At 35.9% G+C, this 26,555-nt stretch overlaps 1 protein-coding gene across 1 annotated transcript in view; it reads left to right on the top strand.

Annotated features, from left to right (window-relative positions):
- LOC150101070 (uncharacterized) overlaps positions 1–26,555 on the top strand; it is a 244,627-nt gene that overhangs the window by 201,295 nt on the left and 16,777 nt on the right. The window contains exon 4 of the mRNA XM_090402157.1: positions 8,957–9,394. Within this exon, the coding sequence (XP_090258283.1) occupies positions 8,957–9,394 (438 nt within the window). The remainder of the gene's footprint in view (positions 1–8,956; positions 9,395–26,555) is intronic.

Genomic DNA, 26,555 nt, shown 5'->3' with positions numbered 1-26,555 from the left:
ATATGGGAGTCTATGAGGGGCCATTCTCTGAATATGACCAAACCATCTCAGTTGATGCTTAATGATTGCCTATTATATTATCTGGGAAGTTTAAATCTGTTCTGACTTGATCATGAGTCTTGTGTTCGTTCCAGTGGGTGTTATTAATTATTCTGGGGCATTTCATTTCAAATGCTTGAAGTTTCTTGATTGGCTGTTGAGTTAATCTCCAAGCTTCTGAAGCATAAGTAGGCGATGGGATAATAATTGTTTTATATAATTTTAATTTTAGACTCGTTGGGATTTTTTTATTTTTCCATATTTTGTTTAGTTTATTCATGTTGGTCCAACCTAGGTTTAGACTGTGTTTTACTGTTTCCATATTGTTCAGGTTACTAGATATACGATTGCCAAGATAAACATATTTATTAACTTGTTCCATCAGATGATTTTAGAGATTTATAGAAATATTTTCTTCTTCTCTACCTATCTTCATTATTTTTGTTTTATGATGATTTATTTTCATACCATAAGTTTTACAAGAGTCATTTAAAATATTAATAGTTTTTTCTAGCCGTGGTTTAGAATCTGCTAAAATGATGTTATCGTCCGCATATTTTATGTGATTGATGTTGATACCATTGATTTTTGCACCTGGTTCATCAACTATGGTTTTACAGACTTCTTCTAGGAAGATGATAAAGAGTTCAGGTGAGAGAGGGCATCCCTGCATTACACCATTCTGGATTCTGAAATCCTCGGTTTTAATGTTGTTGATTTTAACAAAAGCTTTGGTGTGTCCATAATAATTTGTAATAAATGTTAAAATATCTGAATCTATTTTTATGTTTTTTAGGATAGTGATCGATTTGTTTCTATTAACTGAATCAAAGGCTTGCTTAAAATCTATAAAACAAGAATATATGGGCAGGTTGTATTCCCAATATTTTTCTGCTATATTATTAATGGTGAAGATATGGTCTATGGTGGATCTATGTGGCCTGAATCCTGCTTAGTTTTTCTCTATGATTTTTTCTGTAAGCACCTGCGTTCTCTTTTGTATAATTCGAATGAACAGTTTATAACTATGACTTAAGAGTTATGGGTCTATAATTTTCACATATTCTTTTGTCTCCTTTTTTGTGAATTGGTATAATAATTCCTGTTTTCCAGTCAGTTGGGATTACTCCAGAATAAAGAATTTGATTAAATAAATTCATTAAGAAATTAATAGCTTCCTTGCCACCATGTTTCCATAGTTCTATAGCTATTTCATCTTTACCCGTAGCTTTTGAAAGTTTCATTTGGTTTATGAAATTTATAATTTTCATTTATAATTTCTGCTGCAGGTATGGGTGGTGCCTTTTCATATATAATCTTTTCTGTTATACTTTCCTCCTCCTGTTCTTTTTGAAATAATGTTTGATAGTAGTCCTTCCAAATTATTTTAATATTTTGTATTGACCCAGTTTCTAGATTGTTTTTATCTTTCATTGTTAATGGTTTATCTTTATAGATCTTAGTTAATTCTTTGATAATTTTGTATACCGTTTTATTATCATTTCTTTTATTAGGTTCTTCGCACAGTTTTGCTTTTTCCTCCAACCAGTTATTTTTGGCAGATGTGCACATTTTATCAATTTTGTTTTTAAGATTCTTACAATGCTGTTTATTTTCTTCGGTATTTTTTATATTTAATATATGTTTTGCTGTTCTTTTTTCTTCTAAAGTATTTAGAATTTCAGGGGTTATCAATTCATGATTTGGTCTTGAGGATGTAGCAAGTATGTTTCTTGCCGTACTTACAATATATCAGGTACCAGTAATATACCAGTATCTACAATATACCAGGTGTATATTCCGTTAACTACACAGTCCTTTAACTGATGCATATTTAACTGATCCAGATCTGTGATTTTTAATATATCCCATTCACTCTCTCAATGGTATTTAAACCAGGGTGTTGTAGCAAAGGAAAATGGTGAAAGTAGCCATCATGCTTGCTGAAACACTGCTGAATAATTCTAGTAGATGGACAGTAGCATTGCAGTCCATGAAACAACTCTCACCTGCTGCATAAAAAATCAACATTCCAGGATAGACATTTATCAGCAACAATATTCAGATATTCTTTGTTGGCACTCGACCTTCCAGCAATATCAGGGGATCCGTTCTGTACCAAGAGAAGGTGTCCATAACCATGATACCATTTTGAGCCCTTCAGTTGCGTTTACAAGGCAAGGTGGTATTTTTAATTCATAAGGCTCCTAGCAAACCCTCTGCCTACTGTTGGTGCAGAACAAGGTGTACAGTGACTTGTTGGACCACATGACTTTTTTCTAGTGTCCAGTCATGATGTTTCTGACACCATTATAAACGAACTTTCCAGTTCTTCACAAAAATCAGTGATATCCATATAGGCATGCGACTGCCAATTCGGATTCTTTTGATTCCATGTGCATAGTTTCAATGAGATATTGTTCGGAAATAACCTTCATTGAATGTTTCAGTCACTTGCAGAACGTTGCTGACTTGACGAGTGAAGCATAAATGCTTTTCATATTCCCCTTTGTCTGAGGAGGGGCTCTTTGAGTGGAGAGTTATTGAGCGTTAAGATCGCCCTGGAAGGGCAGTGAGATTAGCTATGGTCAGCTGAGCATAAAATTGACTTGGCTCTTCTGTATTTGTAGAATTCTGTTTCATTGTAGTCTGAAGCTTGCTTGATCAGCGGGTTTGGATGATTGTTTGTCTTAGTGAAGAACTTTTCTGCTAGATTATGGAGGAGGGATGCGATGTAGGGATGCTGACTTCTCTGTGAATCTAGGAGTTTCAGATAAACCATGGGGCATCCATAATCATTCTCAGGCATTGATTCTGTATCGTCTGCATTTTTGAATATTTGTATTCGAGGTGTGGCTCCATACACTAGATGCATAAGTGATGACTGGGCATATTACCATCTTGTATATGAGTAGTTTGTTCCGAGTATCCACTTTACTTCTGTTGATTATGTGGTAGAGCTGAGCGATTGCTTTGGATGTCTTCGAGCTTATGTGTTTTATATGATTGGTGAATTGGAGTTTTTTGTCAAGCATTTCACTGAGGTATTTGACTTCACTCTGCCATGGGATCTTAACATGTAGCAGGTGTATGTCTTCCTTGATCTGAAACTTCCTTTTGGTGAACAGGATGACTGAATTCTTCAGTCGATTTGCTTGGATCGTCCAGTCCATCAGCCATTTTTGAATGTATGAATACTGTCTTGGAATCTTTTGATAGCTAGTTTAGGACTGAGAGATCTAGATAATAAAGTGGTATCATCCGCATATAATGCTGATTTTTGAACTTGGATTTTGACGAATATCATCTATGTAGATAGAAACAACAGGGGAGCCAGAAGAGAACCCCGCGGCATACCTGCAAGGATCTTACGTCTGGTTGATATAGTTTCACTTATTTTTACTTGCATGAATCTGTCTTTAAGGTAACTATCTATTATTTTTATTAGATTAGTTGGTATGTTAAATTTGATGAGTTTGTAGAGGAGACCGTGGAGCCACACCTTATCAAAAGCCTTCGCAGCGTCTTTAAAGACCACAGCAATGTAGAGGTTCCAGTTGAAACATGGGGTAAATACAACCAGTTAGTGTGTCTGTTGTGTGGTGCTATGGATTTTTCTGAATCCGAACTGCTCATTAGGGATAATGCCTAGTTTATCTCTTGCTGATTGAAGCCTTGTAAGGATGACTTTTCCTGCAATTTTACCAAGGCTGGACATAAGACTGATAGGTCTGTAGCTTTCAGGAAGTTGAGGGTTTTTTCCAATCTTTTTGATTGATGTGATATCAGCCGTTTTCTATGTTAAGGGGAAATATTTAAATCTGAGTATAGCTTTTATTATATTGACTAGATACACAATGGCTTTTCTGGGAAGTAGTTTGATTGTTTTGTTTGTGATTCCATCTGGACCTGGAGCATTGTTGTTATTCAAATGGATTACGATATTCACAACTTCTGCTGGAGAGGTTGGTGTGATGGGTTCTCCATTCTCCCCTTGTGTTATGATCTGCTTGACTCTGCGGTGAATCTTGTAGATTAGATTAATGTTTAGATTCTCGTAAGAGGGGTTACATCGAGTTTCCAAATTGTCAACCAGAGATTCTGCTTTTTATTGGTCAGTGTGTGCTGCTCCTTTCTTGGTCTGAATTGGGGGTATGAGTTGCTTTTTAGTGCAGAGGGTTCGCAGGAATTTCCAGATGCAGTTATCTTCTGGGTTCAGATTGTTCTGTTTGGTTTCCCATTCTTGATTTCGATGTTTTTGTAGAACTTTCCCGATTTGTCTATTTAGGTTATTCAGAGTTGTTTTATCTTGTGGGACCTTTGTGTTATAGTACCTCTTTCTGACTGTTTTTCAGTGTGATCTGTTCCATAATTTCCTCAGAGATCCGACCACGAGTGAAAAGCTGTGGTTTGTGTAACTGAAGTTAGTGCTTTTTTAATTTCGTTAGTAAGGTTGTTGAAGGCCATATCTATCACCTCTTTGTTACTGATAATGGGTGCTAGGCCAATATGGTCTTAGAGAGTTTTGGAGATCTTTTCCCAAGATATAAAGTAGTGCAGAGGAGAATTCTTCTTGTGTACCGAGCTTGAGCAGAATGGGACTGTGATAAGATGATAATTCATTTAGCGTTTTCAGTTGGTATTGGTAGCTGATGTGTCTGAGAATTGCGATGTCCAGTACGTCTGAGCTTCCATTTGGACTGTGATGAGTGGACTCGGTAAGTCGGACTATAACAATAGAATTTTGCGTCGAGTAATGGTTTAGGGTGCACCTTTGTCATTGATTGTGGAGCTATACCAAGCTGTATGCTTGGCATTAAAATCTCCATCCATGAAGATGGAGGCTGTGGAGCCGAGAATGGAGTCCAAGTCAGATACCAGTAATGGATTGCTGCGTGGGTTGTATACAGCATAGATTTTGATACTGCCAGAATTGTTTGCATGAACTTCAACGCCTGTTATCTCTAAGTTCTTGGTTTGTGAATTGGTCAGGATATTGTGGCTTAAGTAATTTTTAATGAATATAGCTGTGCCTTCTCCACTGGTAGTGAGTCTGTCTGTTTTGTACATTGCGTAGTTCCGTAATTTAGGATTATTAGCTGGCCTGAGATGAGTTTCGTTTACTAGAATTATATCAGGAGTGTATCTGTGAGTGAACTCTTGTAGTTCGAGGATTTTGTTGTTCAGTCCATTTTCATTCCATGCAGTTATGGTGAGGGAGTAAGGCTTATATTTCCTATTGTTCGTGATTGAGAGCTCTCAGAATGGAATGGGTACCTTGAAGGAATTTCTTCGTGGAGGATGGCGTAATATTTGTTCTTCTGAATTCCTGAAGCATGGTAGCTAGGGAGGCAGTTATAAGTGATGTAGGGTTGGAGCTTGTGAATTCATTGGAAGAAGTATTCTTGGATCGTTCAGCCTCTGCATATGTTTTGTTCCTGGTTTCAGGTTCATTTTCATTCTGAGTTGTCAAGGTGGAGGTTATTTGAGCTGGATGGCGATCTGCACATTTACCTGGAGTGATGGATGAGTGGTTTTGGAAAACCCGCGGATCTTTGGGTGTGCTATGCATCCTTTATAGTTGGCGGGGTGAGGACCTGCACATTTTGCGCACTTAACTGGCGTAGATCTTGGCTTGGTGCATATGATGGTCTGGTTGCCTTCGCCACATTTTAAGCACCTGAAGTTGGCCTGGCACAGCTTTTGGGCGTGTCCAAACCGCTGACATCTGTGGCACTGTCCTAAATTTTGTTCTGGGTGTTATCAATCTCCACAAGTATTAAAAGCATTCGCCTTTTATCAGACTTGAGCATCCTGCTCACTTTGGTTGGGTTCAGGCTCTGGTTGGGGTGAGACTCTGGTTGCTTAGATCAGCTGAGATTTCTTTTGGATGATTCCTACTGTGACACCACGTTTTACAATCTTTATGGACTTTTTCCTTGGTAAAGCGAATGTATGGTAAGGAAGACTATTGTTGTCCAATAGCCTTGTCATCTGCCTGTAGTCAGTAACAGTAGCTGGATAAATTTTGACTCCCTCATCTGAGTTTTTTGCCCAGGAGTATGTGATGTTGTGCTCCCTGAGGGCTGATGTGACAGAAGTCCATTTATTCTTATCCCGTAATATGACTAAGGGACCTTCTCCGAATTTTTCGGAACGTCCTGTGTGGGCGAGTCGTCCTCAATAAGATTGTCTGCTGTTCTTCTCCGTTTGTTTGATTGCTCTTCTTGTGAGTTGTTATGACGGGGGGGGGGTTTGGATGGTGGAACAGTTATGAATTCGCCTTGGGATTCTTCATTCTCTCCTTCAGGATCATTTGTTTGAGCGTACAGGTTTAAATAACCTGGCCAGTCAGTCTGAAATTTTGCCGTGATAATCTTTAACATTTCAAATGACTCCTCCTTGTTTAGAGTCTTAATCTGTTCCTTGATGCCTTCCATACCAGTCGGGAGTCTCCTGGAGTTATTTAAGCGCTACGAAAAAACACTTTAACAAAGTAGGGCAATGAGCCTACGATTCAGTTGCTTTTAATAATTAAATCAACAATGGCGAATCCAACGGCGGTAAGGCCTAGCGAATCGCACTCGTTGCAAATACAGTCTACTTACCTGTGTTGCTGTTCTTATATATATGTATAATCCGCAATTAAAAGCTTCAATTATGATAAGCCTAAAGGCCGAGAGTTTGTTTAGCGCATGTTGAGGTGGACATTTTGTAGATTTCGCTATATCAAAGTTTTGATATAGTCGTGGACTGTGATTAATAGTTGACGAAGTGACGAAAAATTCGTCACTTCTAGACAGCAAATATACTTCTTCGAATACGCCTTCATTTAGAGGTTTTGTCATGTTTGATAGGAGTATCTGTATGTAAAGTTTTTTGTTAAGTAGTATTATTCAGAAAACTAAACGTGCAAATTTTTGCTTCCTATGCTGGTAAATCGATTTGATCACCAGGATATATGCATGTAGAATTTATAGAGTTGTCGAATATATAACCCAAGGGTATGAATGGCACCAACACTCTGGGGCAGTTTTCCTGGACATCACTCAGGCATTTGATGAAGTGTGGCATCACGGACTAATTTTTAAGCTACACGAAGTTGGAATTCCATTACCACTAGTTCTACTTATCAAATCATATCTCAGTAACAGAAAATTTAAAATAAAACTCAACGGGATCAGATTCAAACAGACTTGTAGCTCTCTTGTAGCTCCCTAGAATTCTCTTGTTAAATGGCAGTTATTATTATTATTATTATTATTATTATTATTATTATTATTATTATTATTATTATTATTATTCCTGATACCTTCCAAATCGGCCCTTCAGAACAAATAGGCCCTTCAGAACAGACGCAGTTTATAGACAAAAAAATACTAGGTGCGGTGGTATAGATGGCGTTGATGGAGATGATTCATAGTAGAGGTTCGGTGTAGTAGTTGAGACAATTGTAAGGGTTCTCCTGCGATGAGTCTTCGGACTCCTTGGAAGGTATCAGAAAAAAAAATCAGCTAACGCCTTTTTATTCCCGTATACGGGAGTAGGCGAGGCCATTTAGCCCTATCTAACTTTTGGAGACTGAGTGGGCAGTTCAATCTCCACTGGTACCAATCAGAGATAGATGGCCCAAGGCTATCACTAATTAAGCGGTACACAGTGAAGAGAGACGGTTCAAATGTGCCGCCATCTCGTGGTCCCTAGCCCTAACACAATATATTTAATGTGTGAAATAATGTGGGTTCTACGGTCGATTTTCTTGAGTTTACGGGACGAAAAACCCGAGTTTCCGGGAGGAAAACCGGCTTGCCCGTGCTAGAGATCGACTAACTCGGAATCGGTCGAAGAAAGCTTAGAAAATGTTCCTCCAGTCAGCGACTAGACTTGTACTTAAGTCGCTTGAAGTCAGACTTAAGCTAACCCATGCTATATTTCATGTCTTACCAGAAAATCTCTTATCCTATACATTCAGCAATATCTTACTGTTGCAGTCGTATTCCCAGCACATTAAAGTTCAAATAATTATTGTGGGATATTTCAAAAACCTAGTTAACCACTGCCGACGACTTTGTATCTCACATAATTTGTGGGCGTGTGTGGCCTGGTTAAATGTACCTTTTCACTATATGTTTTCTCGTCGGAATATCCAATTGTTGCATCAAGAAAGAAAATAAATAAAATTTTGCTGTTTTTATGATAATTTAATATTTTAACATAATTTTATAATAGAAAATGCTCATTATTTTTAGACACATTAGTGAATAAGTAAATAAATTTGCATTTTATGTCATTTATATGCTTCTTTTCTAGCATTGATGGTTTTCTAACATTAAACTTCTTTAGAAAAGCCACGTTGCTCTAGCGCTAGGTGGTGTGTTATGGAGATGTTGAGAATTGAGTGTAATGCTATGTTGAAATAAATGCCTTTATTCGCATTAAGACAACTCTTGGCTGAAGTGCTTTGTACTTGTCGTATGGATAAACTTGCATTCGTTTGAATTATGTGTACGAGTTGTGCATGCATAAGTTAGATACGATAGTTGCAGGTATGTTAGATCACACTAGGGATATCAATATATTCTTGTCGGTTAATGCTATTTCAAGGGAGATTTTGTTCTCCTTATATAAATAAGATGTTTTTGAAATTAATAAATATGTATTAACATTGAAAATATAATGCAACTATCCATCTTATCACAAGTAGTTGGAAATAAAGTTGATAGTTTTTTTTTTTAATTTTGCAGTTATTATTGTTTGAAACCATTTTATGTATAACTAATAGGAAGTCTTTTCTGAAATACTCATATTTTAAAAGTACTTGTCTTTCTATTAACATTGGAATTTGTAAATAACAGAAGGTGGACTTTTCTTTACTCTTAGTATATCAAGTGAAAATGAAAAATGCTGGAAACTGTAGGATTTGTTCCAAGTGACTCAGTTAATGATTTTGACGTTGATTCTTCTCTATCAAAGAAAGAACGAACATATGGATGTCACAGCAAGAAAAATGCGTTCGATGTTCTTAACACTGAATCAGATAAAGAAGTAATCATTTCGGACAGTAATATACGCATAAAGACTGAATCGCCACAGGCTTTTAATTGTCAGTCATCCACAGAAGAAAACAAACTGGATTTGACAGAGCAACTCTCCGGTACCATGAAACAAAAGAAGTTACAGGAGTGTAACAGTGATACTACGGCTAGGGAGGGAGACCACGTAGATCCAAAGAAAATTGAGAGTATCGATATAAAAATGGAGCATCCAAGAGATGCCAATGATGGAATGGCCATTTCCACCGAAAAGCAGATGGAAATACAGTGCACTAAACCATACATCAGGCCACAAAATCCAGGTAAGTAGATAGTATAATTTTTAATTAAATATAAGCGCCAAATAACTTAGCTTGGTTTCGGTAAAATGCTAATACAGCAATTCCAATCTTTGGTTTTAATTTTTATTAAAGAATATAATTAAGCAAATTAACCATCTAGATACAAGTATGAATTTGAAGGCAAGCAAGCACAGAAGTAACCAAATCATATTTCCTGCAATGATGCCTATAATCAATACAACTATATTTTTTTATTTATTCATTTTTTGTGTATAAATCATTTAGATTCAAAATAATGCATGTGATGTGCCTTTTTCTGTTGTTTGTGTGAAGTTTAATTTTATACTCATAGTTCAGTGTTAATTTGTTTGCATAATCCTTAAGAGATAATTTGCTACTAAATATGGACAGGGCATAATAAGGACCTTTTTTAATTATTCTCATTATTATTATAGCTATTTCCATGGTGTCTGAAGACTCATCATGGGAGATCCGTATGCATTAAGCTTGAGCTGCAAAAAAAGAAACAACTGTGGAGGGAATTTAAGGAGAAAGGTGATCTGTAGGCACATGAATGGTATAAAGTGCAGGCCAGAAGGGTAACTAGTTTAGTAAGAAAAGCAAAGGTGGATTATGAAAGAAAATTAGCCATGCAGGCTAAGGAGAATCCCAAACAGTTTTTTCGATATGTTGCAAGTAAAAGAAAAAATGTATATGGCAGAATGATTTTAAAGAATGCCGATGGTAGGGAGGTAACCGAATCAGTTGATATAGTGGATTACTGAGTGAGCACTTTGCAAGAGTATATCATCCAGGTGGTGATATTGCGGGAATGAAGGAACCAACAGCTTATACAGGAATTGTGGTGAATGAAGTGGAGGTGAATAGCCTATTACAAAACCTCAATGTGAATACATCTGTGGGATCGAATGGTATACCAGCTCATGTCGCACATGAAGCGGCTAAAGAATGTTGTTTAATTTGAATCTCGGGTCTGGGTAAGTCTGAAGGGGGTGGAAAGAGGGAAAAATAGTTCCACTGCGTAAAGGAGGTTCCAAGACTGCTGTTGAAAATTACTGACCAATCAGCATATCAGGAGTCGTCAAGTTCTTGGAGAAAGTAGTCAAGAGGAAAATACAGGAATGGATAGACGAAAATGGGATACTGTATGGGGAGACAGCATGGTTTTGTGAGGGGTAGATCATGCCTCAGTAACTTGCTCACATTTTATAACACAGTGACGGCTGAACTGGATAAGGGTAATGGGTTTACAGTGATTCTGCTGGATCTTGCTGAGGCCTTTGACAGGATACCACATGGAATTCTTATCAGTAAACTGCAGCATATGGGGATTGGATATAGGGTTGGTGAGATGGATAGGAGGGTGGTTGATGAAGAGATATCAGGGAGTAGTTTATTCAAGAGTAGAGTCCAAAAGACGCCTGTGACTAGTGGTGTGCCGCAGGGTTCTGTTCTTGGACCACTACTGTTTAATTTGTTCATTAACGATATAGGAAAGGATCTAAGAGGAACTGTTCATTTGTTTGCTGATGATGCAAAGTTGGGTAGAGCAATAGTGAATGCACAGGATGTCAAAATTTTGCAGGATGATTTGGATAGTTTGAAAGACTGGGCTAAGGAGAATGAATGTCAATTTAATGTGGCAAAATGTAAGGTTATGCATTTTGGGGTGAAAAGATTAGCAGCAGTATACCACATTGGTCGAACTGTACCCCAGGAGATTGACGAGGCCTGGGATTTGGGAGTGTTGGTGGATATGAAGTGAAGTTTAGGGGGCACATTGCAAAAGTGGCTAAATCAGCCCATCAAATCACTTGATTACTGAAGAATACTTTGATGAGCAGATACAAGCAAGTTATTGTTCCTCTGTATTGAGCCTTGATAAGACCCCATCTAGACTATTGTGCTCAGATTTAGGCACCAGGGTTTCTTCTTGATGGAGAGGAGGTGAAGAGGATCCAGAGACGAGTGACCAAGATGATAGCAGGTCTATGGAATGAAAACCTTATGAGAGCAGGTTGAAGATTTGTGGGTTACAGAAATTGGTTGATAGGCAGAAGGGGGGGGGGGATGAATATGATTGAGACATTCAAATTACTGAATGGTTTCTATAAGATTAATTCAGAAGATATTTTTGAGAACAGGACTGGTGGTGGGAGGACTAGGGGCTATCCATGGAAACTGGGCAAGGGTTTTAGAGCTAGGTTTCTTATTTGGAGCATGGCGAATGAGTGGAATAAGCTGCCATGAGTGTGAATGAGTTCAAGGCGAGGTATGATAGATACTGTGTGAATGTTGAATAGTTGTTCTTGACATGATGTTAGGTCCTCCGTTGATGAGTCTAAGGACTCCTTGGAGTTGCTCATAATAATATATATATATATATAGAGAGAGAGAGAGAGTGTTGAATGTTTCCTGAATCTATTGTTAACCTGAGGTTTCTGATACATTCATAATTTTTGACTCGCCCATGTGTCACTAAGTACTATAGGTTTTGCAACTTCACCTGTGTGCTGGGATTATGATAAAAAAAAAAAAAAATTGCAGACCAATTTACCTAATTGGTCTTTATGTAAATTAAGACCAATTAAACCAGGCTTTTCAACCAAAGGCTCGAAAAACCTGGTTTTAAAAGCACTGGAATTTTCAATTAAGAAGTGGGGGGGGGGATTGCAAAGCTGTCAGTTATGGCAAACTCATGCAGTAGCTTTGGGTTGTTATAGCATAAGAAATTGTAAGGGAAAAGATTATAGTAATGCATAGGAAATGGTCAAGAGATAGTTAAGAAAAAGCAGTATCAGATTTGCATACCTAGGAGGATAAAGCAAGTGGGAATTAAATGGATAGGTAGCATTAACTAGGAGCTATAAAAGAAATAAAAGTTTTGTTGGTATATAAGGAGAAAGGTGATCAGCAGGCTTGTGAGCAGCATATATATATATCACAAGCATTTCATCTTCACCATGTTGCCAGTATGATGAAGAAAGCAAAATCTGATCATGAAAGGATATCTGATGAAGCTAAATATTAATTCTTTTGCTATGTAGCAAGTAAAATGAAAATTGATTATGAAAGATTAAGTGTAATAACTGCTAATGATGTGATAAGCAGAGGACTCAGTTGAATTTCTGAGTTATCTTTACAAGTGTGTTGTTCAGGCTTCCATTTCATCCTTTCCTTTCAGAGTGGGTTTAAAATGTACACCAGTAACGCTTGCCGATCATTTACAAAAAGGCTTTTTATCTCTTCCACTGTGTCTTTTCTTGAATAACATCCTGCAGAGGAGGGATTCATTGACCTTAATTTCTCTGTTATTAGCCTAACACCTCATTCACGTGACCACATACTTGCTTGTATAATGGTTACAACTTGAGCAGCTGTGAGAGAAATGGAAATCTTTTCTTATTACTCATTGTTCTTCTGTACAGATTTTGTATGTTTTAATGCTTCCCCACAACTTTGAACTCATTACCATTCATTCTCCAAATTTACTGAAACTGTTCATCATAAATATCTGCTGGAATATTTACCCAAATTCAGTGACGACTGATGATAATAGAAACAGGTGGGACCAGGGGCCAAAACAAACTTAATTTTTTATATTTATATAGTGGGTTCTATTATTGATTTATAGTCAGGGGTCAATTTTTCTTTTAGACTTAATAAGAAACGTTTTTCCAATAAACTATCGATTAGTTAAAATGTATTCTTTATGGACGTAATAAAAATTTTAAATTTTCAAATAAATTATAACAATAATTATACATAATAAAACAGATCAACAACGAGAATAAATAATAAGACAATGAAACAATCGTGCCTATTTACGTACAAATGCAGTGATTGGGCCAGACTGAACGGGCCCCAAAATAAGCGTTGTGCCCGGTAAACAAACATGATTGCTAGTGCACGTGTTTCACAATCAAACAATCGCACACTATGTACGTGCATGCCAACACAGTGACTAGGCCAGACTAAATTTCCCCAAGATAAGCATTGCACCTGGTAAACAAACATGATTGCTTGTACATGTGCCTCATACATGCCCTGTGTTCTACACCTATAAAATAGGGCCAGCCGTGGCTGGCCCCAGAGACCATACTAAGTCGCATTATACAATATTGCCACAAAATACTACAGTAATTTTTTTATTAAACAATAAAACATGTTGGAAATAGATAAAAATAATAATAATTACAAGAAACATTTTTTAAAACTACAATTATTGGGCTTATTATACAAATATAGGTGTGGCCTGGCCCCTATAGATGAGCCACCAATGCCCAAAATCTTAATTTCTTCTTAAAGTCCAGGCCAGTTAAATTTGAGACAGCTCTTAAATACATTATTCTTTCATCTATGATATTTTTCATTTAACATTGAAATCACTCTCTGCATGCGTTATCTGAATACCATTGTTATGTCTTCTTTTTCTTTAACAAGCCATTTGATGTTGCAGCATCATTTCCTTTTTCACTTGCTTTTTCCTCCAAATTCATTGTGTGCATTGCCACTGCAGAGTCACCTTACCGAATGCCAATACTCGAACTTCAGGACTTTTTTTTTTTAATGTGGCTGCTACTTTTTCCAATTCTTTCTGCCTTTTTGGTAAAATATGTATAATTTTTTTACTGCTGTTTCAGTAGTAAATTTCAATTTCATTAATAAAGAGAACATCTTTAATAGAATTTAAAACCACCAGATTCAAATTATGTGCAATACAAATACTTTAATTTTTGCCACTAGTCTATTATTTTTTCCCAGCATGTTACTTGCTCCATCTATTCCAATGCCTTCCAACCAATTACAAGTCCTTCATAAGCAAACAAATTTTCTGTGCAAGGCATCTTTACAAATAGGATAATTATACATACTGTTGAATTCACATCAGTAGCCTAGTCGTGAAGATATTTCACATGTAGATCTCAGTTTCATGACTTGAAAGGGAGTATGTTGCACATTATGGCTATTGCAACAAGAATAACTTGTTTATTTCACTCTCTAGTGTATCCAAGTACCCTGCAACTTGTAGAGGAATTTCAGTAATAAATGCCTCTTTCAGTTTCCAATTCATATCTATGTATCTCATATAATGAACAAATTCATCCTCATTTGAAATATCTGTAGAAACATCTAGAAGAAGCCTAACTCTGCTTGAGTCTTCGATTACCTTAACCAATACTTGTTGAACACATTGATTGCCATTGTGCTCACATGTAAACTTGCCATCAGTGCCAATACGATATGAAATAACTCATAGTTGACATCCTAATACAGACTGCCAGCTATGAGTTATCTCATAGTCAGCATGTTAATAACATCTGCATTAACTGACATGTCAATGATTTGTCATCATTAACTGACATGGTACTGGCTAAATTAATTTAATAATTTAAAGACTAGATCAGAGATAGCCATAGGAAGTTTTTTTTTCATGTAGTAAGTTATATTACACAAATAGACTATAGTCTTGTTTTAATCCTCTACCCAAGCATGAGTAAACAAAATAAACAAAAGTTTGCATATGAAATAGATTCATAACTAGGTTAGTTATATGTAGAAACTGTTGACTTCACATCAGTTGTCATAATGAGCATGCTTTCTTTCAGATATGTATATGCTGCATTATGGGAATAGTGACTACCTATAATCAGTTTTTTCCTTCATTAAAATTACATCACTAGGAACTAGTGATGTAATTATTATTATTATTATTATTACGGGTATCTCCATGGAGTCAGTAGACTCATCGCGGGAGACCCAAACTAGCAAAACAATATCTGTCATATCTCTTCTTGAATTCATTTACAGATGAAGAGCTCACAACAAAGTCAGGCAATGAATTCCACTCATTCACCACCCTCCAGGCAAAAAACCTTGTTCTGACACCTTTGTTAACCACACTCTTCTTTAATTTCCAGAGATGACCTCTTGTTCTTCCATCACTATCACACAGCTGAAACATTTCCCCTGCATCAATCCTATAAAAACCTTTTAGTAATTTGAATGTTTCTATCATATCCCCTCTTCTTCGCCTATCAACCAATCTCTGCAATCCACAAGCTCTCAATCTATCAACGTAGGGAACATTTTTTATATCACTCACCAACTTGGTCACTCTTCTCTGAACCCTCTCCACAGCCTCCTCATCTCCAAGGAATCCAGGTGACCAGACCTGAGCACAGTAATCCAAATATGGAAGTATCAATGCTTTATAAAGGGGAATAATAACCTCTTTATCTCTGGATGTCAGTGTGTTCCTCAACAACCAAGTAATCCTATGTGCAATCTTGGACACCTTAGCAATGTGTCCTCTGAACTTCATCTCCTTATCTACCAATACCCCTAAGTCCCTAGCCTCATCAATCTCTTGAAGTACCTTTCCATTTATGTAGTACACAGCTGGTAATCTTTTAATCCCAAAATGCAAGACTTTACACTTTTCCACATTGAACTGACATCCATTTTCTTTTGCCCATTTTACCAGCTTATTTAAATCCTCCTGCAAACTTTCAACATCAGCTTGATTTTTTATTGCACTACACAACTTTGCATCATCAGCAAACAACTGAATATCTCCCTTTAAGCCGTTTCCTATATCATTTATATACAAATTAAACAACATTGGCCCAAGCACAGAGCCCTGAGGCACACCACTGGTCACCTGCCTCATTCTGGACTCGGCTCCTCCATACACCACCTTATGGTATCTCTCCCTGAGCCATTCTCCTATCCATATCACCAATTTAATATCCATTCCCATCTGCTCCAATTTGCGTAACAGTGTTCTATGGGGTATCCTGTCAAAAGCCTTAGCAAAATCCAGAAGTACCACTGTGTAGCCAGTTCCTTTGTCCAACTCTGATGTTATTCTATTATGGATAGTTAATAGATTGCTAAGGCAGGATCTACCTTTAACAAAACCATGTTGGCCTCTATAGAGTATCATATCCTGATCCACCCATTCTTGAATTTTGTCTTTAACCAACTTTTCCAATACTTTTACCACTACTCCTGAGATGGTGATTGGTCTGTAATTCAATACTGCAGTTTTAGAGCCACCCTTATGCAAAGGAACCACTTTGCCTAACTTCCACTCCCTAGGGACCATACCAGAGTTCAAACTTAAATTAAATATCCAGGTAAGAGGGGTTGACAATTCATTTGCACATTCACGCAACACCCGAGCTGATATTCCATCTAAGCCTACCGCAGTGTTTGCATTTAAGTTTCGCAATATATTTAATACCTCTGATTCTTTAGCTTCAATTTTCACATTAGGTATTGCTATAGGTATAGAGATATCCTCACTTGGGTGATAGACTTTTGAGAAGTGATCACTCAGTAACTCGACTATTACATCTGATTTTGTCACCTCAATACCATCAGCACCCACTAAGGTTATCCTTCCGAAGTCATTCTTCCTCTTACTTGCCACATAGCGGAAGAACTCTTTGGGATTACCCTTGATCTCTTTGGCTAAGGTCTTCTCATAATCTGATTTAGCTTTTCTTACTATGCTGGTAACCTTCCTAGCTTGAGCCTTGTACTGCTCATGGGTGTCCTGATCGCCCTTCTCCTTGTAAATTCTCCATAACATTTTCTTTTTTTGTAGTTCAAGCTTGATACTACTGCTCATCCATCTAATGCCTGCCTTGTTTGACCTCCTGACCATGGGGACACAATCTGATATTGCTTTCCTCAGATACCCGCTGATTTTATCCCAAGCACTGCTAACATCTTTCCCTTGCAATATGTTCTGCCATGGGATGGCTGCAAGCTCACTCCGAAGCTTGTTATAATTGCCTAACCTGTAGTTTCGTACATACCCCTTCTTAATAGAAAAATCCACAGATTTTGCAACCTCCCAAGTCAATACCACATGATCGCTTTCACCAACTGGAGGTAACGAGGTCACCTTACTTATGCATATAACCTCTGAACCAATAACCAGGTCCAACACTCTCACACCACGTGTCCCTTCAGTTACGTGCTGTTTCAAGTAATTATCTCGTAGCAGATGTATGAACTCCATTTCCTTTTTGCTACGTGATATTTCCTCCTTCCAATTGATATCACCATAATTAAAATCCCCCATAATAATCACTAAGCCTTCACTCATTGCACTAAGTTGCTGATGCATGAATTCAATATCTCCCCCTGTACTCCCTGGCCTATAGCAGCATCCAACTGTATATTTGGTTGCGTTGGTCACTATTTCGCACCAGACTGCCTCAAATGAACTCTCATTCACATGTCTATCATCATGATATACTACTTTCTTTGGCTGCAACACATCAGCTATCATCAACAGTACTCCTCCTCCTGTTCTATCTTCTCTATCCTCCCTGAAAATACTGTACCCATCACGTTCAATTCCAGTGACCACATCTTCTGCTGACAGCCAAGTTTCACTAATGCCTACAACTTTTGGTGAGATTTCACTGACTAATGCCAAAAATTCTTCTCTCTTATTTCTAATGCTTCTAGCATTGGTATACAAAAATTGCAGATTCCCTCTAGATCTGGTACCGGCTTTAGAACTGATATATAAGTCACTAACTACCGTAGTCCTATGCCGATTTTTTTCCCCTCTCTTCTGCAATTTATTCTGCCTATAAGGATCAATAAATACACAATCAGTGCTAAAGTTTCTCTCTCTTACACTCAACCTTTTCAATATTAGTTTCCCTGCCCAATAACTTCAACCTGTTCAGAAAACAATAACTTCTTCAATCTCTTATGTCCTTCCATGTTAAGATGCAGTCCATCTCTAGCATACAACTGCCTTTTTCCTTCAAACACACTCCAAACATCAACAAACTCCAGACCTCTTTTTCTGCACATTCTTGCAATCATATCATTCATTATCATTGCTCGTCTACTTAACTCGTAATTGTCAAAACGAGGCAGCACACACACTATTCTCCCATTGACACTTTTCCTCTTCACATTATCTCCTGTAAGAGATAATGAAAGATGAATTAATGCAAAGGCAACTACCTCTATATATATACAAATAGCCTTTTTGTGAAGAAAATACTTCCAAGTGCAAACGTTTGTTTGCTTGCACTCAGGTAAACGATTAACACTAAGATATCATTTCTTGACCTGTATTTAATTTCACTTAATAAAAAATAAAAAATAAAAATAAAAATCTACAACTGTCTGAATAGGAGTATTATAATAATATGGTATTACATTGTTTTGCTACTTGCATATTGAAAATATGACTTCTGCATTTATTTTAGTTTTCAGTATCTCCCACAGCCTTCTCGTAATTCATAGCAATATACATGTCTAAAAAGAAGTATGATGTGCATTATGGGATACTGAGGTAATTGTTTGTGAAGATAATTCACAAGCAAACTTTAGTGCACTTATGTTTGGGATTAAAACAAGAATATAATTTCTTGTCTAATATAATTTACCCAAGTGTCATCATACATAACCAAGCAAAAACTGGTTACAACTAATTGAGTTCTATATATTGGAGAGTAGATGAAGTGTGTTAGATCCCCATATTGCACCTTTTCTGCTATGGACAGCTTACTTTAACAAAGTCATTATTTATTCGATGCTGGTATCAGTTATTTTTTGGTAAAATTTTTCATATAACGTGATTTTTTTTTTTTTTTTTTTTTTTTTGTTTTGAGTTGACTCAATAATGTAATTTTATAGGAAACTCTCACAAAAGTAGCATTATTTTCTAGTAATTACAGAACTGAGTGTTCTGTTTTTAAAACTGAGTTCATGCATAGCTAGGATGATGAAGCACAACTAAAAATCAAAACTATTACTGCTATTTTTTGCGTGCAGTTCAAATATTGGCAGGTTTCTGTATTTAATGAAGGTAGATATATATATATATATATATATATATATATATATATATATATATATATATATATATATATATATATATATATGCATACATAGTAATATCTATCTATAATTAGAGCATATACACCTTCAGGTGCAGCAAGGAAAAATAAAGTCAATTATTGCAACAATTAACTTTTTTTCCCCATAATATTGTAAAGTGGCATAATTTATATTATAGTTTGTGTATTGAGGTGTGCGAACTCCGCACACCTCAGTAGTATACACTTTCTGAAATAATTTGTTAATCATCATCAAATTCCACACATGTACCTTCAAGAGCTGTACAGGATATTATGATACTATTACATGAAAAACTTACATTATTACTTACTACTTATGAACAATTTTCCTTCAAATCAATCTGTCAAGACTCCAACGTTATCAGGTATTATATTTCTGTATTCTAAGGCACTTTTTCTGTATCAATCCACCTGTATCTTGGTCTTCCTCTGAATTAATTTCCTGCCAATCTGGCAGAGAACCCTTGTTTTGCTAATCTTTCCTCTCCCATTCTGTTTAAGTGACCATACCACCTGAGATTAGCTCTGCTAACACATTCCTGGATGCTATCAATGTCAAGTTCTTTCTAATATCCTTGTTTTTAATATGATATTGCCATTGATGTCATCTGTTCATGCCTCTAATCTTTCTTGGGACTCTGATATCTGTGATATCTAATCTTTGGTCAAGGTTTTATTTCTAACCCAGCTCTCAGATCCATAAGTTAATGTTGGTTTGAACACTGTCTTGTATACAGCTAGTTTAGTGTTTTGATTAATTTCTCTCTTATTCCATATAAATTTATTCAATTGACTTCTTACCATGTATTGGCTTTGTTCATTCTGTTGTCTGTTTCCATATTTAATTTACCATCTTTACTAAAAATTGTGCCTATGTAGCTGAAATGTTTTACTTGTTCTGTAGGTTCTCCATTCACGATGAAGTTGATATTTTCAATGTTTCTGCCTATTTTCATCTTTATCTTGTTATTGCTGATTTTCATACCAAATTTATTATAACTGTTATTCAATTTGGTCAGTGAATCTTGCAAACTTGTACTGGATTTATTTAAAAATGTAATGGCATCTGCATAAAGTAAACAGCTGAGATTAATATCTCCAATTTTGATATCAGGTTTAATACAACTTTCCTTCATAATGTGATCCATATGGATGATGATGAATAACAGTGGAGATAATGTACATCCTTGTCTAACATCGAACCATCTTCCTGTACTTCCTTCAATTCTAACTGCTGATTATAACTCAAATAAAGATTAAGTATTGCTTGATATAATGCCCCATTGATACCATATAACTGTAGCATTTTGATTAGCTTTTCTATTGACACCATTTTTATAAGCTGGAGAATGCTGGTGTAAAATTGAGAGTTATAGTTTCTTATCTCTCCACTCTATCAAAAACAAATCAAACATTAAAAATGTAGATACAAAAAATAATTAGTACCTAATAATAATCATTTTCTTTTGTTTCACTTGTCAAAGAAAAGTCGCAATTTTCTCAGTATATGACATTGCAATTTTGTTGTTGGTGTAATAGTCTTATACAGATTTTTTTCAGAATTTATCTCTTCTATAAAGCTGCATAACTTCATCTTTGCTTGAAAATAGTCTTCCAAAATGAATAACAAAGAAATAGATGAATAGAAATGAATGATGCAATGTCATGTATTCAAATTCTACTAATAGCTATCTAAAAAGAGAAAAAAAAAAGCACAAATGTAAGTTTGTGCTTTTTTTTACACTAAGCACTCCACCGGTACATAAGTCATGTCATGTACCTTGTCCAAATGAATTACCATGTATGCTGGATTTGTGCTTTCCTCTAGTCATTACCATATATGAATATATTGAAATGTCGTTTATTGTTTTAGTTATGTTTGAAGATAATTTTTCTTCTCCCTTAAGGCTTATTTTCAAACTTAAGTTCCCCCCCCCCCATATCTTTTGCAATTTATAGTGCTACCATACACACACAGTCTCCATATTACCAGGTGTTATTTATTTTTCTCTATCGAATCTCTAACTTTTCATTTCCTCATTCAATGTTTTTTTTTTTTTTCATACCGATCCAGCCTGTAGCATTATTAGTGTGGATGGGCAGAAGGTTGAAGAGAAAGAAGAAACCTATTAACATTGGATTTGAAAACCTGTAGATTGTACTCTTTAGGAAATAAATAAAAAGAGACTATCAAAAAAAAAATAAATAAGCATTAAAAGAAATAAATGAAGTGGGATTAAAGATTGTTTTGAGTTAAAAAGTGAAGTTGAACTATGAAGAAATGTTGAATATCCTCTGCATGTGTTTTAACAGATGTAAAAATGTAAGCAACAGAAACCTGAACATTGTAAAAAAAAAAGGGGGGGAGTGAATTTTATGAAGCGTCATTAATCTCTCTAATTGCCATCTTATACTGAGTCCAGTATTTTTAGGGAGCTCTTAAGGACATCACTTTAAATGTGAGAACAGTATCTATTGGTTGGATGAATTTGTAGTTTGTATAGAGGTAATAGCTTCAGGGCTAAATCAGTACATCAAGTGAAAGAGAACCAACCTGATTTCTTGGATATGAAGAGGCAATATTTATGTTTATTCTAAGATAGATACTTATTGGAGTTATCCCAAAATAACAATCTCATCTTGTCCAGAGATTTGGGTTGTTGTTGAAAGCAAAACTTGAAGAAAGGATTTTTCTGCAGCTAAATAAGACTGGATTGAATTTTACTAGCATTGAAATTAGATTTCTGTTGAAGCCTGTTTTGAATATCAGAATTTAAAGTTGTAGAAGTTGATATTCAGGAAGTTTCTGATTTTTGTAATGTAAGGCTTGTCAAATGAGTGTGTGGTACTCTCATTAACAAAACTGAATTGGATTTGCAATCAACTGGAGAAGGTCACTGTGGAACCCCAGTATTAGTTGCATAGTTTGAGAATAAAGATCTTTTGTACCCTCACAAGTAGTGACATGATCAGAAAGCAAGACCATGCTTGCTGACTTTCAGTAAATGCCAACTATTTTATGACATTTGTGTAGTAGTTGGTAACGTAAGGTCCCCTATTGATTGAGATTGGCAGAATCTTAAGTGGCTATCATTTATTACTAAAGAGGTTACTAGATAGTATAGAAGTTGTTTTATTGTTTTTGTTTTTTTTTCTCCCCATTATTTTAGAAAGAAATGAAATGGAAGAATCTGGACCTTAGCATGTTCACTGCCACGCTACTTTGGCATAGTCTGTGCCCGTACGCCGAGCAATTTCACTTCTTCAAGGTCAGTACAGTAATCTCGTTGCCGGTGGTAAGTATCATACTAGTATACTCGTAGCTGGCTTGTGTAGCTCATATACGAACTATGAGTATACTCGTAGTTGGCAGCGAACATGTTAATTTGATCAGGATTTTTTTTTTTTTTTTTTTTTTTTTTTTTTTTTTTTTTCCAAAAAACTATTTAGAGATGGATTGAATGTGGCTGATTTCCATGGTGCTGAATAGATACCTGTGAAAGATGTGAGAATAAAAAGATAATATAGAATAGAAGAAGCTATTAAAGCACGAGTCTTTCCAAACAATTAGCATAAGGCTGATGAGACATTTTTGGGTATTCTGTTTGCTGAAGATTCTTTTGATCTCTGTTTGGAATCTATAGACATGGGACACACTGGGAGGCATAGGGCTAATCACCTTATCCTCGATACAGTAGCGGTTAAATGTAGAAAAATACTTGTCACCGCAAGGTAAAAGAGGAGGGAAGGAATAATAATAAGGTTGCATAAAGAGAACATGCAAAAAAAGGAAATTAGCTAAAAAGGCCAAAGAAAATCTCAGATTTCTTTTGTTTTGTGCCTGTGTTTATGGACTTTTAATGAACAGTAGTAGAGAGATGACATGGGTAGATAAAATAGTTGATTGTATGACCACTTTGTAAGTGTGTATCATTAAGTTGGAGACAATGCAGCAACTGATATGAAGATTTATGAAAATAGAAATCGAACTGAAGGTATTTAAGAAATCTCAGTATGAATACAGCCATGGAATTGGATGAAGTGATGTCAATCCATAATTTATGGAAAAGTGCAAGAGAAACGACAGGGCTGTTTAAGTGAGCATTGGTAGAATCCCAACAGAATGGAAGGACTAGATAGTTCCCTTACATAAAGCATGCTTCAATATAGCAAATTATTAACCTGGTTGTATCTCAGAAGTGGTGGTTGATGTATTGGATGTTGGTTGAGGAATGGGTAGATTCGAAATATAATTCCCTGTGGGATTGAGGTGGGGGGAGCAAGCATGGCTTTGCAAATAGTAATCTGTTGGCTTTCTAGCTATTACAGTAATCTAATTGTCACAATAATGTAACAGTTAGATGGATGTAGGAAATGACTACACCATCATATTGCTGGATTTTGCAAAGGCATTTGATAGGATACTGCATTGCCCCTATTATAAGTTAGAACAATTAGGCATAGACAGAAGCTGTTGGTAGCTGATTAACAGACATCCGAGAGTAGTAGTGAAAACAAATTTAATGATAGATATCATAGGTATTGTGTGAATAATGGTTGGAGTAGATATGGGCCCCCATGGTGAGATTTTGAACTCTATAGAAGAAGCCTATGTAATAATAATTTCCTTAAGCAGCATGTGATGGGGCAAGAATATTACTTCTGGTAATATCATCTCTTAAATCTGTATATAAATGCACTGGCTGTTTAGTTTCCAGTTGGTGAGAGTAATTATGCATTTTTAACTCAAGGTGGCAAATCGTGAAAATTTTGAATAAAAAAGGATATATGTGGAATTGTAAAGGCAGTGGTTATAGCAGACAGAGAAGATTGCAGCTTGAACCAGTGCTAGGAGAGAACACTTTTGTAATTGAGTCTGGAGGAACATGGGCATGAGGGATATAATGTCTTAAAAAAACTAACATCTATTTTGAATGTGGTTACATTTAACATTATTCCCATAACCAGAAAATTGTATGACAATTTCCTTTTTAGGGTTAGTTTGGAATAACAATGCTTTGCATCTTTCTTTGTGCAATCTTTCTGGTAGAAATGTATGAAAGAGTTTGGTTTTGTTCCAGGCAACCTTTTAGTTGAAAGAAATTGTATGTTGGGCAGGATCTGATTTGCTAAACTCCTGGTGTCTTGTATAGTTCAAACAGTTCTCTAAAAGAATAGGCTATCCTTATTTAACCACAGTATGACAGACCACATGAACAAGTCCCATGAAATTTTTGCATGGGATAGTGGATCAAATTGAATTCTAGGAGAATGTAGGGGGAAGCTATTTTAAATCATTGGAAAATGAGCTTGCTTTTTTTTTTTTTTTTTCTAAACCTTGAATGTATAAAATGGAGACTATTATTATTATGTTTGCCTACAAGGAGTCTAAAGACCTCATTGAGGGAAGTCACCTACTCTACACCTCTCCGTCTCCATCTACTGCCCACCACAACTAATATTTTTACAGACAATCACAAACACCCATACCCATGGCTGGATTCGAACCCATAGTCTTTTGGCTGAAGAGTGGATACGCTAACCAGGGCCAACAAAGTATGACTATAAATGTCTTCTAAAAAGAGATTGGGGATGAATCCTTTCCTTTGGTGTTACATGGTGATCAGCATTCATTTACAAGGAACATAAATGACACTAAATATAATAACTATGGTCAAGCTGATCTTTCTGATCATTCCCTGAACACTTTACATAGAATTGACTGTGATGTAAGCATCTGTTGTTTACATCACACCAAAACATGGTTTGAACGTAAATTTAAGGAGGCCTGTGAGATTCTTATCAATCACCCTAATCTTAACAATAATGGTGGTCTAAAAATCCCAAACATATGGAAGGCACATATTCTACTCACTTAACCTTTCTCCCTAAGAGTTAATTTTAAATAAAACCATAAGTATCCAGGATCCTAAATCTAATATAACAATTGTCATGTTAAATTTTGGGACATCATTTTCATAACAAAACTATCTATATGAAAGAATGTTTCTCCGATGTTGTCTTAAATAGAATATGCATCTGTCATAAGCATCCATATAGCTTTGATGTAGTTGTTTTATTTTCATTAGAGGTCAGGCTTGTAGCATAACTGTTGATCAAATCATTGTCTCTTCAGCATACTATGTGAAATGTAATTTAGCTTGTCTCTGTATATATATATGTATATACTCCAGATGATGACCTTAATATGAAGGTCATGAAAGTAAAATAATTATTTATAGTACGGTGAAAGTATGGACTCTACAGTTGTAGAGTCCATAATTTGTGTAAAAGGAAAAAGATTGGGAATAAATACCATACTTATTTATTCAAATATGTACAGTCCTGTAAAATGGTACTTGCGTCCCCTATTTCATCTCTCCATGACATATTAGATCATGGTGAAACTATTTCCATTCTCTGTACAAATGGTACATCTGAAAAGATAGCCAAAATACCAAATAAGTGTAATGTTTACACAATTTAAATAACACACCCAAGAAACAAAACTATTGTACATTCTTTTAAGAACCAAATAAACTCCATCCTTTAACTAAATAAGCAAATAGTTCTTTGTCTGCTACCATTTATCATAAATCCATATTCTCAGAGTGCTACTTACGAAAGTGGTCTGAAAAGTTCTTGACCTAAACCATAGATGGCAACACTATCGGCAAGATTTTTTTTTTCTAAGTTGGTACATCTGTCATAAGCATCCATGTGAAATTGCAAGTCATTCTATCAAGTAGTTTTTTTTTTTTTTACTCAGCTGTCTGATGCAAAAGTGTTGTCTGTGTATCCCTTGAAATGGATAAAATGTTCAGTATCATGCAGTTATAAAATTCTTTGTAAAAAAAAAAAAAAGGTTTAACGCCAAAAGAAATTCATTTGAAGTTCATAAAAGTTTATGAGCACTCTTCTCCTTCGTTTTCAACAATTAAGAAATGGACTGTGAGTTTAAACTTGGCTGTACCAGCCTTGAAGATGATCCACATGAAGGGCGTCCAAAAAGTGTAACAACACCTGAAAAAATTGATTAAGTGCACGATATGGTATTGGATGACTAGCGAGTCAAAATGTGTGAAATTGCTGAGACTATCGGCATTTCAAAAGAACATGTAGGATATATTTTGCATGAAGAATTGCAAATGAAAAAGTGTTGCACAAGATGGGTGACGGACTTGCATGAAAGTCTCTGAACAGTACTTGGAGCATTTTAACAAGAATAAAACTGATTTTGTGTGTCGATTTATTGC

Source organism: Typopeltis vanoorti, chromosome 12 (assembly GCF_054136105.1).
Source record: "Typopeltis vanoorti isolate ZY-2024b chromosome 12, IOZ_Tvanoo_1.0, whole genome shotgun sequence".
Taxonomy (NCBI): Eukaryota; Metazoa; Arthropoda; class Arachnida; order Uropygi; family Thelyphonidae; genus Typopeltis; species Typopeltis vanoorti.
Note: the sequence above shows the minus strand (reverse complement) of the source record. Positions and strands in the feature narration are given on the sequence as shown.